This window comes from Lactuca sativa, chromosome 3 (genome assembly GCF_002870075.4).
Source record: "Lactuca sativa cultivar Salinas chromosome 3, Lsat_Salinas_v11, whole genome shotgun sequence".
Taxonomy (NCBI): domain Eukaryota; kingdom Viridiplantae; phylum Streptophyta; class Magnoliopsida; order Asterales; family Asteraceae; genus Lactuca; species Lactuca sativa.
In genome coordinates, this window is record NC_056625.2 from 251266679 (window position 1) to 251283546 (window position 16868).

Below are 16868 nucleotides of genomic sequence, written 5' to 3' on the forward strand. Positions count from 1 at the left end.
TTCTTAACACAAATTAGAGCGGTCTACTTGAAATACTGTTTATCTCTAACAACCTTCCAAACTTCCTCATATTCGAAGTCTCTGCCGTCATGCTCACAGATGTAAAACTCTGTAACAACTTCCAAGAACTCTTCTTCGTCACGATAATGAACATTGTTATGTTTCGCATAACTACATGCTCGATTGAACCATGTCACTTCTTCCTTTACATCCATCCACTTAGTAACAACATCTGATTTTTCTCTTTTTTGTCCTTCTCCCATCTCATGGTTAAACAAAGATGTGAGGCGACTCCATTCATCACCAATTAGGCAATGCAGGGGAGCAAGTAACGGTTCACCATCCTTAACACTTAGCCAGCATCGTGTTAGAAGTAACACCTCGTTTGTCGTCCATGGCCTTTCAGAATTGGAACCAGGTACTTCATTCGAAGAACTTGCTGCATTTGACGACATTTCTAATAATGGGAATTCGTTTCGTTTAGGTGATTTGGGTGTTTGGTTTATAGATCTTAAACATCTATTTATATAAATAGATAGACTATGAATTAATACTTTGACTACGAAATGGTAATATTTGGACTACCATTTTCAGCTTTATGCAATGTTTTGTCATGTCAAACTGTCATTTATCTCTTGTTACTTAAGGGTCCCACTGGGATGTGCAGGTTACTACAGTGACTTGTCATTACTGTCTAGTCATTTCAAAGTTGGACATCTCATTACTGTCTAGTATGTATAAATACCACTTATTGCTCCAGTTTAATACAATATCGACTTTATTATGAGTTCCTCACACAAATTCGAAATTTGCTCATGCAACGAAGTAGATTGTTACTACTGTGATTCGGTAGACCCTTTTTTTACACCCTCTTCAGCCGGGCCATATATGTCACATGAAAATTTTGAAGAATTAAAGAAGGCTGAAGCACAACAAGAAGAGGACAAAGAGTCATCCCGACTTCTCACTCAACTTGCTAATGATATAGATTCGGAATGCAAACAAGCTCAAGAATGGATTGACCTCAATAAAAACAAAATCAAAGAGCATAAAGATTGGATAAAAAAGAGTAAGAAGGCAATCAAAACGACTGAAAAACGGCTTGCTGAGAAGGATGAGCAGTTGATACACATTATGGTAAAAAAGGATCGTTTCGAAGACAAGATGAGAATTAGGGATGACTATATAACAATGGAGAAAGAGAAGTACCCGTTGCAGTTCCCTGAGTTTAAAAATTAGTTATAAAGTTGTTGTAATATTATCATAAAACAGATTAGGTTGCCAAAGGATCGTTTGTTGTTTTTTTTAAATAACATGTTGTAACTGTTAAAATAAATCTGCAAACTATATTTTATAATATAAAAGCTTCATTCATTGTTATAATCAACAAAATTAACTAAAATATGAAAGCATAACAATGTCTTGTAAGAGTTAATAAAAATATTACAATACATAATAAGCTAACAACTCGTCATTACTCTTAATTTCAAGGTTGTTTTATATCAAAATCAGCGTTATGAGTTTGTGAGCAACCCGCTGAACCACCAATATTATATGCCATTTCTGGAGTAGAAATTATGTGACCTGCTCTGCTACCAGACGCCCTTCCAGTACAATTATTTCTCGTGTGTCCTAGTTGACCACATGTAGAACACTCTTTTATAATTGGACCCTCGCCTTGGGATGGAATGCGGTCTGTGTTTCTTGGCCTGCCTGGCTGACGTTTATCCATTATAGGTGGCTTAACAATCATCAAATCATCGGGGATCTCCCATTCGGATGGCTTCGGCAGAGGGTTTATTGATTCCTCATATGTTTTCCTCAGTGTTTTGGTAAGGTAAGCATTTAATGCAAACCTCGAGCAGTCTTGGTAATTGTTCACTGTTAAACATCTTATGACATGACCACAAGGTATCCCATCAAGTTGCCAATGCCTACATGTACATGTCATATGTTGAAAATCAACAATCACATTTTGTGCCCCCTTTTTGACCTCGCATTTCGTATTTGAGATCATGCGAACATCCCATTTCGTAAAAGTTTTCTTGTTTTCTTTTACAACTTCATCCGCCCAAGGGGTAAGTGTTGTTGTTGCTTCCGCTAAAAAAACAGCCAAAATGAAGAAGTTAAGATCAATAACATCAAAACTAATAAAACATTAATATTACAAATTCACGTAATACCTGCAAAGTTACGTCTTTGAAACCACCATTGTTGCATTGTAGCACGAAAAAAATCAATCAACATAAGTATTGGCACCTTACGTGCGTGTCTAGATAATGCATTTATAGACTCCGCACTGTTGGACGACATAAGATTGTATCGGTTCCCTTTAAAATGTGCCCTTGACCAGGTTTCTGGATTTATACTTTTTAAGTACTCCCATACTGGTTCTTTTGTCTTTTTCATAACATCCATGGCAGCATCAAAAGCATCAACTGTGTACGCCCTACACGCCTCCCAAAAAATTCCTTTAACCGTCTTACTCTTGCCGAATCTAGATACTATGTTGAAATACAAATGGACACCACATATTCCATGATGAGCGTGAGGAAAAATGTTGGCAACGGATGTTGCTATAGATGGAGACCTATCAGATATAATTGTAAGCTCCTGCATATTTCCTATGCAATCACGTAGTTTTTGAAAAAACCATGTCCAAGAATCAGTACACTCATTTTTGCATATACCATATGCAACCGGTAATATTTTATTTTGTCCGTCCTTAGTAACTGCAAGTAGCATGGTACCTTTGAACTCGCCCTTTAGGTGAGCTCCATCTACTACTAGGGCCGGCTTACAAAAATTGACAAAAGCTCGTACCTACAATACATTGTATATCTATTCAAATACACCAAAATAAATATTAAAAAAAAAAAAATTAGGACATGATAATACTAACCGAGCAACCGAGTGCGACGTACAAAAACTCAAAGCGATCATCAGCATCTGTTTTAATATGTGTGACAGTACCCGGATTATGTTTGGCCAAGTTGTGACAATACGCCGGAAGTTTGGTAAAAGAATCCTCTTTCGTACCCCTTAACGACAACAATGCATATTGCTTCGCACGCCATGCCTGATGGTATGAGATATTGATATTCAATTGAGCATTCATATCATTAACAATTTCTTTTCCCCGATAAACTCTACTATAGTCTTCAGCCAAAACATCAGCAACATATTCACCCAAAACATATTTGTTTGCTTGTCGATGATTAGGTTGCAACAATGTTGAAGAACATGTGTGTACATCAACAAATTTATTCACTTGGAAAAGTCCATCAGAATTTTTAATTGCTTTTGCTCTTAGTAACCAAGAACAATTTTTCGAAACACACACAGCTTCATACCTTGATTTGGTGGATCTACTTGTCCTCGTCTGGAAACCTTCTCGAAGACATTTTTTTACCAATACACCGCTTTAAAAGTTCTTTGTTTTTAAATATACTCTCACATTGAATCTTTTGAAGATTAATGTCTACCATCTGTGTTGGGATATCTTCATTAAGATCAACTGGCCATGCTGGTACGGGGGCGTACCGTGAAAAAGGTTATCGGGATACTTAGCTTTAACTTCATCACCCAACTCATCTCTATCGGAATTACTTTGTAGCTCGGTTATATCTAAACATACATCACCAACATCAACATAATGCCCGTAAACATGATTTTTTTCATTTTTTGAGTTGATTTTTTTTTCTTTTTAGTTTTATCTACCACACGCCTATTCACAAGTTTAACTTCTTGTTCGGCAACATCATCACAACGGCCACCCACATGATTAAGATATGTACCAACATCATCATCACCAACAGACTTGTAATTCTCGGGATCCACATAGTGAATAGGTGAATAACTAACATTAACATTTTCAGCAACACTGTGAAACTGAGTTACACTAGGAGTATTGAAAGTACCTATCAGATCGTTGCTCCCTTTATAACTGCATAAATTACCAACAAGTTGGTTTCCAATTTCACCACCCCCATTAACCTCCTCAACTTCATCAACCACCACAAACACTTTCACAGCCCTTCCTCCACTACATTTGATTACGTTTATCAACATTCTAACATCCACGTCTTCAACTATAGCTATATAATAATTTAATTCAGGATGGTGGAAACGAAGACTAATTCTATATTTGTCTAACAAACCAATTTTGCTTCTTACCAAAGATTCAAAATCATATAACTAATATACTCAGAAAATATCAAAGCGAGTTCAGAAATACCTCCCTGTGGACATATGTATTCCAAATTAGTTCTATTAACTTGCCATCTCCCACCGGTTACAAGACAAACCAAATATTCAATCATTTTTTGAGCAAATTGTAGAGAGTATTTCTTTACAAGACAAACAAATAACAACCAAAATGATATTTTTTCTACAAAAGTTTTTATATAGCAACGTGATTTCGTAGTCAAACCAATTCATTTCATAGTCAAACTTAAAAAAAAAATAAAAATAAAAATAAAAATAAAAAAAATACACCATTTCACAGATAGGCTCAAAGTATTTCGCAGATGGACCTATTCCATCTGCGAAATTAACCCTATTTATACAGAAAAAATATTAAAAAAAAAAAAATCTTGCTTTAGGTACTTGTACTTTCGCAGATGAGAAGCCCATTTCGCAAATGGGACCTTCTCATCTGCGAAATGGGTGACCATTTTTGTAATTTCGATTTTTTTTGGCTATTTTTGTAATGCAATTAGTGTAAATGGCTATTTTTGTCATTTTCTCTATTAATAATAATGAATTTATAAAATAACATATTTATTTATATATTTAATAAAATAATAATAAAAAAAATAATAAGATTACTTTATCGAAAATCTTAATGTTTTGAATTCATAAATTAAAAAAATATATTTTTATCGGTTTTAGGACATTTTTCTAAAAAAATAATAATCTGATATTAGTATTAGTATTTATATAAGGGCAAAGAAGTAATTTTAGACTCTGGATAAATGATACAATCATACCAAGGCTAATGGTCCCATGTAGACGTCCACATTATGTCCATCCAGTATTTATGCTCCAGTGCTTCGCGGGACTGGGTCCGAACCGCTGACTCTGCCCATCAAATTTACAGGGCATTCTTCCTTAAATCGTAACAGCCGTTAGATCTTAATCCAACGATCACCACAGCGCGTCCACTATTGTCATCCCAAATCTGTGCGCCACCTAACTCACTCTCTCCTCCTTCCTCTCCGCAACCATCTCTCGCCGGTGAAAAGAGAAAACGAAACCCTAACGACGACGGTGATCATCTTTTAGCCTTTACCTACCAGTCAAGCAAAGGTACATATGCACATATACATACACATATATACGCATATTCCTGTATTTGTTTATAGATTATATGTTCCGACTTGCATATATTTGAAGCAAATTGTATCATCTGACGAAATTTATGCGTAATTTGACGATCAATTTGATACAGAATGGTAACATTTGATCGAAGAATATGATACCAAAAAATGGATGGTGACAAGTATTCTTACTTTCTAGTCTTTTTTTTTTTTTTTTTTTTTTTTTTTTTTTGGGTTTAATGTTCCTGCATATTCTTCATATAATTATAATTAATTGAAGACGTCAGAATTTTCTGTTCAGAGTCGATTAATCTTGTCAAGTTTGAAATTATAGAGTGATTGATGACTCATATGACACTCAGAAGTTAATTTGTAGTCTGCAAGTGAAATTGAACATTGCAAATAATTAATTAAAAGTTAAGAAGGATTAAACTTCAGCTTAGATATGTTTTTGCTTTATACATTTAACCTCAGAATCATGGAATATCCCCCTAGGGCCTATCATAGTTGGTTCCTGGATAGTAACTAGCAGAAATGGTTGGAAAAATAATCATTTTGCACTATGAATGATGGCATATCTGCAATCTTTTTTAATCCTTTTTTACACTTGTATGCACACATACATAATTATGTATAATTGTATATCATCAAGGTTTAAGAGTCTTTTGGATCCTGTTGTAGGTTTTGGTTCTCTTTGTGATAAAGCCTAGGCTTTTAACAGAGGGTGACTTTCATAAAGTTGAATAGAAGAACATGATAATGAAATGAAACTGAAAGTAGGTAATAACGTTTTCTTTGTTACTTACAAAAGGGTCCACTCATTTAATGATATGATTCCTGTAATATTATCAATGGGCAAACTTCTTTATATACTAATCCTCTGTCTAATGTGTCAATGCTATACTAAATTCCCCTTAAAGTGAATCTTAGAATACAAATAAGATCAGAAAGACCATCATAAGAGCAAACAAAGCAATGCCTTTTGTGAGAGCAAACCCTAAAATGTCATAATGAAACAACTTAGCAAACCTCCATAACTTTGTTAAACTTTTCATCTCAGTCTATTCATTGGAAGCAGGATTGCTATTTTGATGTTAAATTCATCATACACGTTAAAATCATATTTTGCAGAAATTCCTCTAGTAATTTAATCATCATGATAATATGATATGTGGTTTGTATTTAACCCATCTTATTTTCAGGAAATTCCTCTATATTACTTGTTACAATGATCAAAACCAAACTACTAGCAAATGGGAATCTTTTATGTTTCAAGATTGGAATTTTGGCACGGATGTTGTAGTGATGAGGGTGGAAGAGGATAGAATGGGGCAACATGGTGTTGCCTTTGACCAATATAACGATTTCAATGGTGGACCCGACCCAGACCCACCCGGGATTCCCACACCACACGATAAATCCCGGGATTCCCGCACCTCACGACCAAGAAAACGTAGTGTTCCTAGCGGTGTCATGTATCTATCCGTGGACGGAAACCGGATTCCCCCCGAAACATCCCGCAGTTCTCGAACCCCGGAATCAAAGATTCCGGATTCCATCACCAATTCCGCTCGTTACACAACTAGCAAACGTTCACTAGGTCGAGACGCCCAAAACCTACTCGATTACTTCCGAAAAATCCAAGCCGAAAACCCGGGTTTTTACTACGCGATACAGCTCGATGAAGATAACCGTATGGGAAATATATTTTGGGCGGATGCAAGGTCAAGAACTGCTTATTCCCATTTCGGTGATGCAGTTACACTAGACACAATGTATAGAGTCAAACAATACAAAGTCCCATTTGCTCCTTTTACCGGGGTCAACCACCATGGTCAAACGATTCTCTTTGGTTGTGCATTGCTTCTAGATGAATCCGAATGTACATTCACATGGCTTTTCAAGACCTTTCTTGCAGCCATGAATGACCGGGCCCCGGTTTCCCTAATCACCGACCCCGAGAAATCGATCCAAGATGCGGTTTCACAAGTTTTCCCGGGAACCCGTCATTGTATTAACAAATGGCATGTGTTAAGAGAAGGTCACGAAAGATTAGCTCATGTTTGTCACATTCATCCTAATTTTCAAATCGAGCTGTATAACTGTATAAACATGACTGAAACAATCACGGAGTTTGAATCCGCATGGGATTTCATCCTCGATAGATACGATCTTAGAAGAAACGATTGGCTTCAATTGTTATATTCCGTTCGACACCAATGGGTCCCGGCTTATTTTCGCGACACATTTTTCGCGTTCAATAACGTTTTCGAAAGCTCGTTTTTTGATGGATATGTAAACGAACACACAACGGTTCCCATGTTCTTCAGACAATATGAAAGAGCTTTAGAGAATTCGTTCGAGAAGGAAATCGAAGCTGATTTCGACACGATTTCCACCACCCCGGTGTTGAGAACTCCATCACCTATGGAGAAACAAGCTGCGAATTTATACACGAAAACAATATTTTCAAAGTTTCAAGAGGAATTAGTCGAAACATTTGTGTATACTGCAAATCGGATCGATGGAAATGGTGATGTGAGTACTTTTCGTGTTGCGAAATTCGAAGATGATCAGAAATCGTATCTTGTTTCGTTTAACGTGAGCGAGTTACGCGCGAATTGCAGTTGTCAGATGTTTGAGTATTCTGGGATTCTTTGTAGACATATTTTGACTGTTTTTACAGTGACAAATGTGCTCACGTTTCCTTCACATTACATTATGAAAAGGTGGACACGGAATGCGAAAAGTGGGAATTTGTTGCAAGAATCGGGAAATGGGAACGAGTCGTTAGGTGTTCGTTACAATTTTTTGTTGCGGGAAGCTGTGAAATTTGCTGAGGAAGGTGCGGTTGCTCCGGATACTTTTACGGTGGCGGTTGCCGCCCTGAGAGATGGCGGGAGGAAGGTGGCTGCCGCCAAGACAAATGTGGCGAGTTTTGCTCCGGCGAATTCACAGGTGAGTGTGATTGGTTATGATAACCGGAAAATGAATTGTACATCAGATATGACACCTTTGTTGTGGCCAAGACAAGATGAAGTGACAAGAAGGTTTAATCTTAATGATGGTGGTCTTTTGGGTCAACCTGTTACGGATTTAAATCTCCCGCGTATGGCTCCAGTTTCCTTAAGGCGTGATGATGCACATCATGACAACATGGTATGATCTTTTCTTTTTGTTTTATGATCTTTTTCTTTTTGGGATATATGATTGTTTCATCTTTTTCCCAATTTATGCAAGAAAGTTGTATTTAACCGGTTGAAACTTTTGGTTTGTTTTTTTTTTTTTTTTGCTTATTTAGTGTATTTTGTGACACACAGGTGATTCTTCCTTGTCTTAAGTCGATGACATGGTTGATGGAAAATAGAACTTTGCCTCCAGCAAGCAGAGTAGCTGTCATAAACCTGAAGGTATGCTCATATTAAGCTACTATTTTTATATGCAAATCTGACATAGTTGCTTGTTTCTCAAAAGGGTGGGTTATTAAAGATATTTGATATCTTTTTGACAAACCTATAATGAACATAAATGTGGGAACTTTATGCATAATTTTGCAAAATTTTAAGGTGAAAAATGCTTTGTAGGCAGCATCTTCATTTTTCATATTGTGGTAGGTGATGGAGGTGAGGTGAAAATGGTGGACAAAGAGAAGAGCGGTTGATAAACACTTCTTTTCTTTAAACCTGATTGCCAGCTTACTTTATAGAACACATGTGCGTGATACATACATATATATCTATAAACAGATATGTATGTGCCTATATACACACATACATACATACATATACTGATGATATACATGTGCTCATGTATATGCCTATATGTCTAAAGTTATAAATGCATAGAAGCATACATACTTACATATATGCATGTATGTGTGTATATATACATGCAAATATATCCATATCCATACAAATGATATGTGTATGTGTGTTATGTAGACCCTATTTATAAGAGGTAGAGCAGCAAAAGACTAAAATCTGTGCATTGTTTTTGTAAAATCTCCCAAATCAAAATAATTTATAGATAACATGGGAAGCAAAAGAGAGTAAGAGACTATCTATTTGCATTTCTTAAAGGTGATTTTTTTTATGATGCCCAGTTGATTCCTATTATGCTAAAATGGAAGTCACTGATTGAAAATAGAAAAGACTAAACTACCCCTACCAGGATTCTAAGTCACTTTATTTAACTGTATTTGTGTATTTAGACTAGTTACAAGAGATAGCAAACAGTAAAACATGGATGTAAGATGCATGTCTGATGTCAATGGGACAAAAACTACATTTTTGTCCCACCCAAAAATATGGAACGAGGTGGGACAGAGACTTGCTCATCTGTGCAAAAAGACAAAAATGCCCTTTTCATCCTCATCATTGAGAACAGCCTTAGAAAGTTTGTCTGGTCTTCTCTCTTGTAACAACCACAGCCTTAACATGAATAGAATCCATGGTGGTTTCCTATGTTGAACTGATTATATTTTATTTGATTATTTCTGATATTTTAAGGTTTTGTTATTTGCAGTTGCAAGATTATAGAAGGACACCCGCAAGTGAATCGGAGGTTAAGTTTCAGCTTTCAACAGTTACACTAGAGCCAATGTTGAGGTCAATGGCTTATATCAATGAACAGCTATCTGCTCCTGCTAATAGGGTTGCTGTTATTAATTTGAAGGTATGAAAAATAATGTTTTGTTTTGTTTCCATCAAAATTTAAGAAATAGCAACGGACTTTCATTTATCTATTAACTAAGCATCCTACTTTCATATCTTCCTATTACAACATTAAACTTTGAGAAATCTACTCAGTTACAACAGTGCCATCCAAATACAAAGTAATTTTCAGTGCAATAATTGACTAGTAGATTTTTCATTGTACAATGCTATAATTGGTTGGGTTTTCAAGAGTGCAATGTTTTAATTAATAAGAAGAAAACGGAAAGTACAATGTTGTAAATTGTAACAGAAAGAAATGCAAGTATGATGCTATAATAAACATATAAAAGTACATTGTTATTTTTTGCATTTATCCATATCTAATGTGAACATAGAACTCAACATGAAATTCGACATATATCCACAGCACATATATCAACATATAGTTTGATCTTGTTTTGAAGATTTATCTGTTGTTATTATGTGTTTCCAGCTTCAAGATACAGATACTAGCACAGGAGAATCTGAGGTGAAGTTTCAGGTGTCTAGGGACACATTAGGTGCCATGTTGAGATCAATGGCTTATATCCGTGAGCAGCTCTCAAATGCAGTAAGCTTTATGATGTTCCTTCATTTTAAAATCTATTTATTTAAAACGGAAAACTCATATTATTATAATTATAAAATCTTAAATAAACTTCTCTTAGGGGGAGGGACTACAGGCAAACCAAAGTCACAGCTTTGCCAGTTCTCACATTTGCTTTTTGAAAGTGGATTAATTGCAAGAAATAGCAACATACTTTCATTGATTTATACCTACTTCTATTTCTTAATAAATCTATCCACTTATAGCAATGTCATCTAAACACAAAGCTATTTTCATTGCTATAACTGGTCAGATTTTTCAAGATAACTAAAAATTTGAAATTATAATGCTATAATTAGGTAGAAATTTCTCTGTATAACATTCTAATAAGACAAAAAATGTGCAATGCTATAATTGGGTAGATTTTTTAAAGCACACTGCCCTAGCAAGAAATAAAATTAAAAGTACAATGCTTTTTTTTTTCATGAGAAAATTTGCATGGAAGTAAACATGAATCTATTTTGCAGGCTGAATCAGCATCAGAGATTCCATCAAAGAAACCAAGAAAATAGAACCAACTATTTTTTTTTCTTCTGTTATATAAACATCATCATCAACAATTGAGCCACCATTTCTTCAAAGTTTTGCAGGTATAAATTACCATCGAGTAATGTTCTTGCAAACTTTTGAATGTGTTGATTGGTGGGTTTTGTTTTTAGTTTTTAGAGGTTAATTAGTTTTTAATTTACGTGGTGTTTTGTTACTAGTTATTAGTTTCAAAGTGTTGAGAGATAGAAGTAAAGGTGTTGTAGGTTGTTGTTAGTTGAATTTTCCTCCATTGATGCCGTGATTTATTGTATATACTTTTTGATGATATAACGCTCTTTAGAGGAGTTGTTGATAATAGTAATATGTTCATGTTTGTTGGCTTTTCAATGGGGTTGAAAGATATATTTGTTTGATTATTAGTAAAATTAAAAGATAATTTTTATTGGTCTTCAGCTTGAGTTAGACACCTGTCTTCAAATCCATCCAGAGTTGAGGAGAAATCAAAAAGCTCTACATTCTTCTTTTTCTTTCTATTTGCAAATAATGTTATTTTTTTGGGAGAGCTGTCAAATGATACTTATAAAATCAGTTCTTGATGGTGTGGGGAATTATTTATTTTAATATTTAAGGTTCCTATTGGAGTTTTAAGCAACCTTAAAGATTCCAATGTATGTTTTGGGGAGATGAGATAGGTGATAAGAAATTACATTTGGTCAATTAGAAAAGAAAAAAAAAAAAGTTCTTGCTTCAAAAGATGTAGGGTGGTTGGGGATTGATAGTTTATATGTGATGAATCGTGCTCTTTTAGCTAAATGGCATTGGAAGTTTTTCAGTTAGCTAAATGCTCTTAGTCATATATTACATACAAGATTTTATACTATTTTTTGTTTAAAGTGCTTAAAGCCATAAATGGTTTAGTGCGAGATAATATGATAGGGTCATTATATGGTAAAAACAAGCGAACGAAGAATGCAAGTAAGCCTGACAATTGAGTTGGGTTCGGGTTGACGGGTTGAAATTCAGAAACTCAACCCAACTCATATAATATATGGGTTGGCGGGTCACGGGTTAACGGGTTGGAAAACATCAACCTAACCCAACCCATATAACCCGTATAAATATATGGGTTGGCGGGTTCACGTGTCAGTGGGTAGAACCCAACCCGTATAATCCATTTAATAAGCAACACATTTTAAGATGAAATTGAAAAATCCAAATAAAATGAAGTCTAAAAGTCATAAACATTAAACATAAAGTCATAAACATCCAAAATAAACATCAAACATCAAGTCATAAACATCCAAATAAAACTCTAAAAATCAAAACATTCAGAAAAGTTCAATTGTTCAAAAATACTGTAGAGTGTAGATTGTTACTTACCGTAAAGAGAAAGGAAGGTGGGTCGAAAACGTCAAAGCTGACAAGAGTGAGTGCGAACAGCGATGAGAGGATGAGGAGCGGGTGAGGATCGGCCCGATGAGTGATTAAATCGTGAGTTCGTGATGTTGCTTCCTTCGAAGATCAGTCTTTAACTCCTTAATCTTTATCCTTCGTTCAATCGTTCGTGAATGTGGAGACTGGAGCGGGTGAGGAACGATTTTTTTTTATTATGGCACACAAATACGTAATGGCTGGCTACACAAGGACTCAACAGTCAACACTTAAGGAGTCAAGGTCAAAGATGGATGATGGGATCATGAGACACAAGCCCAACAGTAGCCCACAACACAATGCCACATTGCCCAATCATATGGCTGATTATATACGAAATTACAAACGAATACCAAATTAAAATTTAAGGATATGATAAATAGAAACTAATAGTATAATATGATCTTAGATTGTTAAAAATTAAAATAAATAGATAATTAAATATATTAGGCGGGTTGGCGGGTTGACCCGCGAACCCAAACAGGTAACCCAACCCAACCCATTAAATAAACGGGTTGGCAGGTTGACGGGTTGACGGGTCAGAAATCTCAACCCTAACCCGTTTATTTTCGTATCGGGTTCGTGTCGGGTTACAGGTTGAGTCGAGAGTTGCCACCCCTAAATGCAAGTAGTTTATTTCTAAATACATGACATGGAACGAGTTCTCTTGCTAGTAGCCCGAGATTATATGATTTAAAAACTCATAAAAATCGGTTGGTGTCTACATCTCTACATACTATCAAATGGCTTTTGGGTGTGGAATTGGAAGCATCATCCTAATCAAGGAAGGGAATGGATGGAGAAGATTCAAGGAATCACCAAGTTCTCTTGAAAATGTGGATCCTTTGTCCGTGGATATAAGATTTATCTAGAGCCAATAAAAACCTATTCAACACTTCAATCTAATTCGAATTTAATCTAAAATTAATGGATTGAGTTGATCTCATCAAACTACATGGGTCAATCTATCAAACTCTTTTAATTAAATGGGTTAACTCTTTTAATTAAATGGGTTGGGTTGAAGTTCTTAATTTTTTTCAAGTCAACCAAATTAAGTATAATATATAATTTTATTTTAGATTTAATTGAATATTATTGTTTAATTACAATATCATATCATTGATTATATCTTAAAAGAGACGACCCTATTTTGAATCATCTTCACTACGATACTCAATGGAGTTAGTGAATGTGGAAATGGAATTAGGGGTGTTATTCGGCTGGTTTTTTCGGTTTTTGGTTTAATCAGTTCAGTTTTTTTACATCTTAAAGCCAACCATAACCAAATCAAATAAGGTTTGGTTTAATCGGTTGTGATTAATTCGGTTATGGTTTATTCGGTTCGATTTACCAGTTAAACTAAATAAAATTTTGTATACAAAAATAAATATTAAACTAAAAAAAAAAATATTCCAAAATTTTACCAAATGAAAATATATATATATATATATATATATATATATATATATATATACACACACTAATACATAATATATTATATTCAGTTTTTCACGATATGTTGTCTTGAAATGTCATTGTAGTCATACATGTTGTAGAGACCGGTTAGTATAACTTGAGTCGTATATGAAAAGGATAAAAATGATCGAAGGTTAATTGGCATTTGGCTAATTAGTTGTTTTGTAAGACAATATATAAACAATTATAGATTTATAATGGTTAATAATTACATAATGAATAAAGAAAATATTTTTTATTGACTGATCTATTAATTAAAATACAAAATTTTAATTTATAGATATAAACTATAAAAATATATAATAATTAAAAATGCTTAATTGTTATAAAATATGATCAAATAACAAGATAAATTATAGAATAAAGAAAGTCATGAGAGTAGAGAGAACTTTTATTTCAATACTTGTGATGAAAATCATCAAACTTTACAATACATAATATTCACTATTTATACTAGACAAAGAAGGTGAAAGGTGATGTATGATATGAATGCTCATTATAGTGGTGCATAACTACACTCATAAAACACATAATAATGTTTGCTATAATGTGCACTAATTATGGAGAGTAATGGGGGAATATGGAGAATCCAATAGTCATTCACTAAATAATAATTCATAACACTCCCCCTTGAATGACGATTGTATCATGTCTCGTTAAAACCTTAATCGGTAAAACCTCATGGGAAAAACCCTTTATTAAGGAAAAAGAGTACATGATTAATAATAGATATTGGAAACAATTGTCTCGTTAAAAACCTTGCTAAGAAAACCCGATGGGAAAAACATAGCTAAGGAAAAGAGTACAATATGTTTCCAACTCCTCCTGATTATCACATCACTTGATTTTCTTGAAGCACCACATAGCAATGTTTCGTACCATCGTTTCAAATTTCGATGTAGGAAGTGCTTTAGTAAGCCAGTCAGGAAAGTTGTTACTGGATTGAATTTTCTAGATGTTGATGGCACGCTCTTTTTGAAGATCATGAGTGAAAAAAACATTGGTTATATATGTTTGGTTCTGTCTCCTTTGATAAATCTTTCCTTGAATGGAGCTATACAAGTTGTATTATCTTCATATAGTATGGTTGGAACATCCCTGGTAGAAGTTCTTCCTTGCAAATATGTTGAGTTAAAATTCTTAACCAAATACATTCATGACTTGCCTTATAAATTGCTATAATCTCTGCATGGTTAGAATAAGCAGCAACTAAAGTTTGTTTAACAAAATGACAAGAAATTATGTTACCTCCACAAGTGAATAAATAAATGTTTGGGATCGAGCTTTGTATGGATCAGATAAATATCCCGCATCTGCATAACTAATTAACTTCACATTTTATGAATTTGATTCGTATAAATTCATATCTATTGTACCTCAAAGATATCAAAGAATGTGTTTGACGCTATTTCAGTATCTTCTTGTTGGACAAGAACTATATATTTCTAATAAGTTTACGATAAAAGCTTTATCAGGTCTTGTATTAATAGTAAGATATATTAGTGCACCAATAGCACTAAGATATAGTTCTTCGAGAACAAGAAGATTTTCATGTTTTTTATGATGCTAAAGTTGGTCCTTATTTGGCATCTAATTGCCTTACCACCTTCGGGTTACTCATTGTCACACCCCCAAACCTGAACGGCGGAAACGTTCGGGGGCGGATGACTTCATGTGGTAACGTAACAAATGAATACATAGTAAAGAAAGCAATACAACCATCATATATATAATTGAAAGTTTACATTTGTCAAAAGTTACATGTTCAAAACTCAATTACAATATGATGTCAAAAATACGAGATTAAACTGGCGCCGCAGCATCCCTTCATCAAAAGCGAAATGAATACCCGAAATTCTGATTTCCTGGGACATACAAGTAATTTTGAAAGAGTAGATCGGCATTTAAGCTGGTGAATTTCATAAGTATTTAAGTGACAATGTTTGAATGAAATGAAATGTTTTATCTTTGTTTGTATGTGTTTAGAAAATCCTATATTTTCTACTAGTATAAAAGTAGCCTTCACTCAAGACCAATGTTTGTCTCCAAAATGTATGTAAGTGTAAAATAACCAATGAGTTTGAAAACCTTGTAAATCAATGCATTTTTAATACCCCTTGTGAGTTTTATAACCATACTATTGACTCGGAATGCCTATACACAACGTTCTTCAGGCGTTGGAATGTTATGACGTTTGTCACCCCAAACGGTGGACTGCAGCTAACAGTCAGGGCACGGGTTGTCAAGCCCGTATAGATCTATACACAAACACCATGCTCCCCCTCCAAGGGATTCTGGTATATAATACATGACTTGAAATGTGTACTCGAACGTACATGAAGTTAGTGTCTCACAAAACCGTGGTATAAAAACAGATCTACTTGTTAAAATGTTACGTTTGTTCTTGTATACGAAAGTAAACTTCTTGAAATTCATGTTTCTAGTACATAGGAGTTAGAAATTTGTTCGTAAAACTATACCTATTATAGTTTTCTAAAAGTGTGTCTTGTTTGTTTAGAAATACCTAGAAAAGGAATCACTTGTTTATGAAAGCATAGATTTTTGGTGTAGAGTCTAAGATAGACAAGAATAATCTAAGAAAAGTTTAGTTTATACATGCATTACAACGAATTTATATTTCAAAAGATAGAATGCTATTTTAACATATATTATGTATATATAAAAGTTCCTTAAAGGTTTATAAATCGCATGTGATTTGGATATATAACAGCATATAAAAGAGTTTCTTTATGTAACACACGATAATACTCGTGTGTTTTACTTGTAATCCCCCCCCCTTGAAAGCATATAAAAGCATTTAGAATATTTAAAAAGGTTGATTAAGGGGGT

The 16868-nt window shown here is 34.3% G+C and overlaps 2 protein-coding genes across 5 annotated transcripts; one reads left to right on the plus strand and one right to left on the minus strand.

Annotated features, from left to right (window-relative positions):
* Positions 1 to 1374: 1374 nt before the first annotated feature.
* On the minus strand, positions 1375 to 2410 carry LOC128133086 (uncharacterized). The gene is made up of 2 exons (XM_052770094.1): positions 2184 to 2410; positions 1375 to 2100 (listed from the first exon to the last, which is right to left on the minus strand). The coding sequence occupies exons 1-2, from the start codon at positions 2407 to 2409 to the stop codon at positions 1487 to 1489; spliced, it is 840 nt and encodes a 279-aa protein (XP_052626054.1). The 5' UTR covers position 2410; the 3' UTR covers positions 1375 to 1486.
* A 2615-nt stretch (positions 2411 to 5025) lies between these two features.
* On the plus strand, positions 5026 to 11498 carry LOC111898160 (protein FAR1-RELATED SEQUENCE 3). 4 transcript variants are annotated; one of them, XM_023894080.2, is made up of 7 exons: positions 5028 to 5310; positions 6003 to 6101; positions 6524 to 8480; positions 8642 to 8731; positions 9846 to 9995; positions 10470 to 10586; positions 11090 to 11498. In XM_023894080.2, the coding sequence occupies exons 3-7, from the start codon at positions 6588 to 6590 to the stop codon at positions 11132 to 11134; spliced, it is 2295 nt and encodes a 764-aa protein (XP_023749848.1). In that variant the 5' UTR covers positions 5028 to 5310; positions 6003 to 6101; positions 6524 to 6587; the 3' UTR covers positions 11135 to 11498. The 4 variants fall into 4 exon arrangements, 3 of the variants coding, with proteins under 3 accessions (XP_023749848.1, XP_023749849.1, XP_023749847.1); XM_023894081.2 differs by having other exon boundaries at positions 6003 to 6097; XM_023894079.3 differs by lacking the exon at positions 6003 to 6101 and having other exon boundaries at positions 5029 to 5310.
* The last annotated feature ends 5370 nt before the right edge of the window (positions 11499 to 16868 follow it).

Excerpts from the sequence above, each read along its gene's own strand:
- LOC128133086 (XM_052770094.1), bottom strand. The coding sequence starts at position 2,409 with ATGAAAAAGACAAAAGAACCAGTATGGGAGTACTTAAAAAGTATAAAT. Across the intron at positions 2,101-2,183 it reads TCAAAGACGTAACTTTGCAG|CGGAAGCAACAACAACACTT; the intron begins GTATTACGTGAA and ends CTGTTTTTTTAG.
- LOC111898160 (XM_023894080.2), top strand. The coding sequence starts at position 6,588 with ATGTTTCAAGATTGGAATTTTGGCACGGATGTTGTAGTGATGAGGGTG. Across the intron at positions 9,996-10,469 it reads TTGCTGTTATTAATTTGAAG|CTTCAAGATACAGATACTAG; the intron begins GTATGAAAAATA and ends ATGTGTTTCCAG. Across the intron at positions 10,587-11,089 it reads GTGAGCAGCTCTCAAATGCA|GCTGAATCAGCATCAGAGAT; the intron begins GTAAGCTTTATG and ends TCTATTTTGCAG.